Below are 7,300 nucleotides of genomic sequence, written 5' to 3'. Positions count from 1 at the left end.
GGGAGGCACTGCCGTGGCGCCTCCCCCTCATCCCCCTCCGCTAGGAACACACCTCAGCTGGGCAAGCAGGGGTGCTGGGCTTTGCCGGCTTCAGCTCAGCGGTGGCGTCTCCCCCTCCTCCCCCTCCGCTGGAACACACTTCAGCTGGGCAGGCAGCTTAACAATTCCCAGATTGTCATTATTTGTAACCATAGAGCATGAATTGCCTCTTGAGGTCATCCGTGAGAATTTACGACTGGTCAACAAAAGCACGTGATTCCCAAACGCACCCCCCCATCCACCCATATTTGGCCTCATAGCAAAAACGAAGTACAGTGCATCACTGTAATTCATTAATACATCATAAATTCTCAAGCACGGAGGCCACCACAAACCCCACAAATCAAGCCCTCCAAGATACAAACCCACATGAGTTATTACTTTGTACATTCGTTCTCAGGACGCTACCCTAATGCTCCAGACTATCAGCTGTTAAATTACGGGGCCAGCAGATCCATGGATGGATCCTATAGAGATCCAGGCAACATGCACGCCAGCTCTTACGGGGGACACAAATACAATGGCATGGATCTGAGCATCAGCGGATCAGCCACCATCACCTCCTCCTCCTCCTCCAGCCAATTTGGAGCGGTTGGGGAGAGCTCTCGCATCTTTTCTGCCCAGACAGTGCTTGAAAGCAGGTTAAGAGAGGCGTTCAGCTGCTCCTTGTCCTGTCCCGAATCCCTCCCTTGCACAAGCAGCACCAGTAGTGGCGGCATCAACGAAAGCCGTGGAGGCAAGACAGCCAGGTCCTCCCACGCCAACCAGTAGCTTCTGTCAGCGCAGTTAGCGTCACCGCGTTTGCCGAAATAGATGAAACCAGCGAACCGAACCGAACAGAGCGGTTCTCAAGCCAACAATGGCGCCCGAGTTCAGACGGAGCCGAATGCCACCTCCTTGCCGGCCGCATAAAGCCTGTCCCCTTCTTGTCTCCCACCCACCTCCTTCCCAACGGGACAAGAAGGTGGAGGGCTGGTCTTGCAAACAGGGATCAGCGCACTCGCCACCTCCACCTCCCCCGGGAGGAGCTCTGCAGCGGGACAGATGAATGGAGGGGGAGATCGCTCCTTCCTCCTCCGAGCCCCCAAACCCCGTCTTCCCTGGCCTGCACCCCTGTGTCCAGGCTCCTTTGGGTTTGGGGGTAATCCGAATGGGTGGAGCGGGGGATCCCCGGGGCGGAGGCCTCCCGGTGCAACGGTCTTCCGCAGCTCCGGAGCGAACCTTCGCCTTCCCCGCCCAGGATTGCAAAGCTGGAGGCCTTGGCAGCAGCCACCCCCACCCTCAGCTGGCCAACCCTCGCCCGTACCATGAGCGGCGGGACCCGTGCAGTTCCTCTCCTCCCCGGTGCCATCCTGTGGGCGTGCGAGCACTGGGTGCGAGCGCTGAATGGCTGGCCAGCCCAGAAGGCTGCCAGCAGGGCTCGGCCGCCATTCAGCGATACATGTTTCGCTGAATGGCAGCTGAGGGGCACACTAAACTGCCGGCATGACTTTGAAGTGCCGGCTTGCCTTCCGCGCGGGCCGATGTGGAAGGCAAGCAAGCCAGCACTTCAAAGTCATGCCGGTACTTTAGCGTGCCCCTCGGCCGCCATTCAGCGAAACATGGCGGCCGAGTTCTAAACTGCCAGCATGACTTTGAAGTGCTGGCTTGCCTTCCGCGCAGGCCGACGTGGAAGGCAAGCCAGCACTTCAAAGTCATACCGGCACTTTAGCATGCCGGCAGGCAGGGCTGGAGCGAGCGAGCGAGCGAGCGTGCTCCGTCCTGGTGGGTGTTTGAGCGGAGCACTTTTCCAGTGCTCCTGTGCCTGGAGAGCTCCATCTGCATATAAGCCCAGGATCTGCCGCTTGCGCTCCCTTGCTAAGCTCCGCCACCTGCCTTCCCTATCTAGGGGCTCCTCCAGCAGAAGTAGCAGAGTCGCGTCGAGCGCCGCTCTGCCTTCCTCTGCGCTCTTCCTGCCCGGACGCCCAAAGCCCCCCAGCCAGCCCAGCCCGGGGTGAGTCAGCTGCAGTGCAACGGGCGGCGATCCCACCACCATCCGCCCACTCACTCGCCCCACCCGTCACTTACTCTGAGTTCGGAGAAGAAGCCGCGGCCCCAGGCGGCTCTTTTCGTGGAGGCTTTCCCACGGCTTGTCCGGAACTGGGGCTGGAAAGGCGAGCTCGCTCCCCCGCCCAACCGCCCGCTCACTCACTATGCTACCTCGCCCATGCAAGCAGCAGTGGATGGGTGGGGGAGAGGGTCGAAGAAGGTGCCAAAATTAAGCGGGATCTTTTGGGAATGGCCCGGGACGCAGGAAAAATTATGAGAAGGTGTGCCTGTCCCGCCAAATGGGGGATGTCTGGTCACCTTAGCTATAGGTCCCTCCAATCCTGTAGGTAATCTATGGTTTAGGAGCAGTCCTTGTGCCATAAGGTGAGGCATCACCTGTTAGGACTATAGGCAATCTGTCATTGTATTGTTTGAGGAGGCAGCCTTTTAATTGCTTTGAAGGCAGCAGCTTCATGAGATCCCCATAGCCAAGGGTTTGTGGACTCTAACAGCCTATGTAAAGGCTCTGCTGCTGATGCCTTATGTGGCAACAATGAACTGTGAAAATTGAATATGCCCCAAAAAGCCTGCCACTCCATTTTGTTTTTTTTTAATTGGAGTATCTTGAATTGCTTTAAGAGCAAAGGGAACTTGCCTGGGGTTAATTCTAATGGGAGCTACCTAGGCATCTAAATTAAACGAAAGTGATTTTCCTGTGTACTTACCCAGGCCTGAGGTGGAGACCATGTTGAACATCTTATTGAGATCTGACAGCAGCAGTTTTTGGATGTGGTGGATTCCAGCTATAGAAAGGCCCAGTGAATTGAACCATTCTAAGCTTAAAAGGCTAGGCCGTGGGTCTGCCACTATAATGAGTAGAAGAGATCCTGAAAAATTTCCATACTAAATGGAAAGGTACCCAGAATGGGAATGAGTCTGCCTTAGTAGTCCCTGAATTTAGTAAGGGCTGGTTGAATTTTGGTTTTTGACAATTTAGGAACTAATTTCTTAATATTTTGCCAGGACATCAGGGACAACCATGAAAACCCCTGGTCTGTCCCTAGTAATCTCTACCCAATCTGGAATGCTCTGTTTTGTAGGTCCTTCACAGCTTCTCTGTCCACTCCAGATTTATTCATATAGAAGCATTCTTCTCTAAAAACAAACACAAACCACCTTTCTCAGTTGTCAGGAGGTCTAGGCCCCATGGATTTTGAAAGACTACTGCTGCCAAGGAGTCTCTCTGGTCTTGCACTTCAACTAAAGTCCGGGCGATCTGACCTAGGCTATGTTGGAACTCCTGTGACAGCTGCTTAAATGGCACTGTAGAGTGAGCTAGGCCACCCACCCATGTCCCAACTGCTGTGCCTATCCCCAGGATCACTAACAGTGGGTTCAATAGTGCAGGGACATGCAGTCAGGGGAGTTAGGGGAGGCGGGGCCTCACCAGTGTCATGAGGAAAAGAAAAGAATTTTTAAAATAATTAAAAAGGCTAAGGTAGTTGCTGCCAGACTCCAGAGTCACAGTGACTCTGAGTCTGCTTAGTACTAACTGTAGGGGGAGGTGAGAGAACTATGGACCTCCTTTGTATAAGGAATTTTTCGCCTTTTAACCCATGCTCAGAGTTAAGCAAGGGTTAAAAGGTGAAAAATTCCTTATGCAAAGGAGGCACATGATTCTCCCACCTTCTGATCTGGGAGCAACAAATCATGCCTTGGCAGCCTTGCCTAAGTAAGTTGCTTTTTTATTTAATTTTTTACATTTTCATCATGGCGGGCGGACAAGAGGAGAGTTGAAATCCACAGTTGGAAAAGGTATGTGGATCGGACGGGGTGGGGGGATTCAAAATGATAATTTAATTTGTAATTTTTCTGAGGAATTTGTCTCTATGTGTGCATGTGTTTCTTTGGGGGGGGGCGAGGTGGCGGAACGCGGCAGTGGGAGGGATGTTCTCACTGCTGTGTCCAACAGGCCAGGTGTCTTGTGTTTATGTCCACCATAAACGTGAGACGCCTGGCCTGTTGGACACAGCGGTGGCAGGGGGAGGAATGGGCTGGGTGGGCTGGCTAGCTGGGGAGGGGGGAATCATGGCTGCTCAGGCCCTGGCGGCAGGGCTTTAAAGTGGCAGCAGGCGCCAGTGGCAGGACTTTAAAGACCCGGCGCCGCATCTGCCATAGAGCGGGTCCCGCCAGGACTTTAAAGCCCTGCTGCCGGGGCCCTGCTGCGGTGACAGGGCTTTAAAGTGGCGGCAGACACCAGCAGCAGGACTTTAAAGTCCCGGTGCCACGCCTGCCATAGAGCGGAAGCTCACCGCACGTCACTGCACTAGTGGCACTCTTTTCTGCACATGGCCTGTGAGAGGGACTGGGAGGGCCTGTTCTCCAGCAACAACACCCATCTTTGGAAGAGATATTCCATGTCCCAGTCCAGTTGCTAGGCAAACATACATATGCATTTCCCACACACAAGAAGAAGACCCCATTTTCTTCCAAACAAACTGCCATGCTCATGAAAAAAGTGTGAAAGCACTTGTATTCATTATTCCAGACCCTCAAAGTCCCTGCCAGAAACATGCCAGTTAGTGGCTGGAGTAGAGGTTCTTCATGTCCCTGGATTTAATCAAGGATAAAGGGAACTCCAGGTTCCAGGAAATAACAGGAACTCTCATTTCCAAAGGGAAAGGGAGCACAGCCTGAGCCCACTTTGTTGCTGCTGACCCAAAGTGTGAATTTGGGTGTTGCAGACTGGCTTTTACATGATCCCTTCATGGAGTTTCCTCTCTATTTGGTAATGTGCAGCTGCGGCCAAGCAGAGTAAGTGACTTTGTTTCTATAGAGTTTGTATGTGGAAGGGGAAATGTTTTTGGTGATTTTGACATCCTCATGCTTATGGGTTTATGGTCAATTCCATTTGGCACCCTTGCCAGTGGTCCCCCATCCTTTTCCCCACTGGAGTGCCCTCCCGAAAGCCCTGACTCCTTTTGAGACATAAGGAAAGTGGCCCCAGAAGGTGTACACCAACAGCCATGGGGCCAATGATGGGAAGGTGGCTAACTCCCAACACCCACAGCCATAGAGGACTCATGCCTGCCAATTTGAAAATAAGTCAGGGTAATCAGGAATCTCCTCCTTCTATGGTTCAGATTCAAGGAGTTTGGTCCAAATTCTCACACTCAGTTTGACAGTCCACACACACAGCATTAGAGTCACAGCAATGGGAATAACAACATTCAGTGATGCAGTTGAAATCACAAAATCAATACATCAGGGAGCTGGGACTTATTGGGCATGGTATGGGGAGTAGTTTCAGTCCTGGGCTCTCCACAGAGCCAAGTTTTGTTTGCCAAGTATAACGCCCACAATCCCAAGACTCCCAACAGACTCCAGAGGACCCAATCTTCAAAAATGTGTCCAGAGGGTTTGCACACCTGTCACCATCACAGTTTGTGTTCACAGAGTAATGCTTCCTTCCTTGGGGGTGGGCCAGTTCCAGAAGAAAAAATGTCCAATAAGACAAATCATAGACAGCGTAATCAGCAACATGAGGGCTAAACTCACCACACATATAGTTGTGTATTGCAATTCTACCATTCTTCAAAATGGGCCAAGTCTAAAAGTCAAGAGGAAGGTGTTGAAATACGGACTAGGTGGTGGCCTTTCATTTGAAAAGAAACTTCAGTCCCAAATCTCTGTCACCCTGTGGTTTGGGGGTTGCAGTCCACCATTCCGGCACCTCCTGGTCTGGGCACTTTTTTTAAAAAAGTTTTTTTTTAAATTTTAATCGAACAAAAACACACACAAAAAAAGAATCATCCTTCATTACATCTTGTAGAAAGCATATAAATTGGTTACAGATAACTTTCGTGCATTTCTTCCACAGTCATTACTTATAGTTCATATTAGATTACACACTTTAAATCAAAAATCTTTGTATATCTTACTATCAATGTACCACAATTCTCATTTGACTACAATTATTTGAACATGCTTTTACCTCAAATCATTCATACTTAAAGACACAACCACATAATGGCATTCATTAGCTATTTCAAAAAATCTTCCAATAACATTACACCTTTATGACATCTTTTAAGTAAAAGTCAATTAATAAAGTTTCTAAACCTTTCCCCCCCTTTCCCCCCAACTCACTGTTTAGAATTTATATCCAAGTTACTTTTTCCAATACCATTGCATGTATATATTGTTAAACAATGTCCATTGACATTTCCTTGTTATTATAATTGGCTAAAAATCATTTACTATTTATTTCCCTTCTCCTCTCGTCAGACTCCCCCCTCAAAAAAAGCAACCTTACACCTTTATAACAAGATCTAAATAAAAAAAATTGTTAATAAAATTTATAGATCTTTTTTCCATGTCACAATTTGCAATTTATATCCAAATTTCTTTTACTAGATTGCCAGTACATGTATATATCATTAAGCTGTATCTATTATCATTTCATTATTGTTTTTATAGTTAATTATTTGTTAACGAATAAACATTTGACAATGATCTAAAACAATTTAAGAGTTACTAAATTCCTACTTATTAATCACCAAAATCAACTAATTTTTTATTATCAACTTTCATTGTCAATCTGTATCTTTCCAGTAACAAAACAGTCTTATCTCTCTTGCCAATTGTGGTGTCAGTCTTCTATTTATCTCCTTTATAAGGTTTTTATAGACTTCTCTCCACACTTTGTTGCTTGAAGGATCTCTCAGGTAATCTCGTTGCCCACCAGCTGCTACTAAAATTAGCTTTTCTTTGGTTGTCAATCTTGCTTCTGAACAAATTTCTCTTAAGTCCATCATCCTTACTATTTTTTTCTTCTTCTGTGTCCTGGAATCTGGGGTAGAGCTCCAATTCATCAAATTCCCTTTTCCATATTCCCTTCTTTCCACTTTCATCCACATTTGCTCCATTAATAAATTCATCTATTGTCTTATCTTTATCTTCTATATCTTCATTCTCCCCTTTAATTTTGGGGGCTCCAAACCCATCATCTTTTGCTGTGAGGAAGACTAGTCTTTCCAACTTCTTCTCAATTCCCCCATATCCTTCAATAGATTTTGAATTCCAGCCAAGATATTTTGGAATTTTAAGGTTTCCTCATCTGAATATTGATCCATGTTTCCAAAACAGTAGAAAGAAAGAAAACTAATAGCCACTGCCACTCTAGTCTTCCAGGCCTCTTTTATTTTTCATTTTAGATTGACTTGAACACAAG

The 7,300-nt window shown here is 48.0% G+C and overlaps 1 protein-coding gene across 1 annotated transcript; it reads left to right on the top strand.

Annotated features, from left to right (window-relative positions):
• Positions 1-408: 408 nt before the first annotated feature.
• On the top strand, positions 409-951 carry LOC116521180 (homeobox protein Hox-B5-like). The gene is given in 3 exon segments (XM_032235872.1): positions 409-799; positions 802-862; positions 864-951. Coding segments are annotated over 3 exon segments (540 nt in total).
• The last annotated feature ends 6,349 nt before the right edge of the window (positions 952-7,300 follow it).

Source organism: Thamnophis elegans, chromosome Z (assembly GCF_009769535.1).
Source record: "Thamnophis elegans isolate rThaEle1 chromosome Z, rThaEle1.pri, whole genome shotgun sequence".
In the NCBI taxonomy this organism is placed as follows: domain Eukaryota; kingdom Metazoa; phylum Chordata; class Lepidosauria; order Squamata; family Colubridae; genus Thamnophis; species Thamnophis elegans.
The sequence above is the reverse complement of the archived record's forward strand: the minus strand, read 5'-3'. Positions and strand labels throughout refer to the sequence as shown.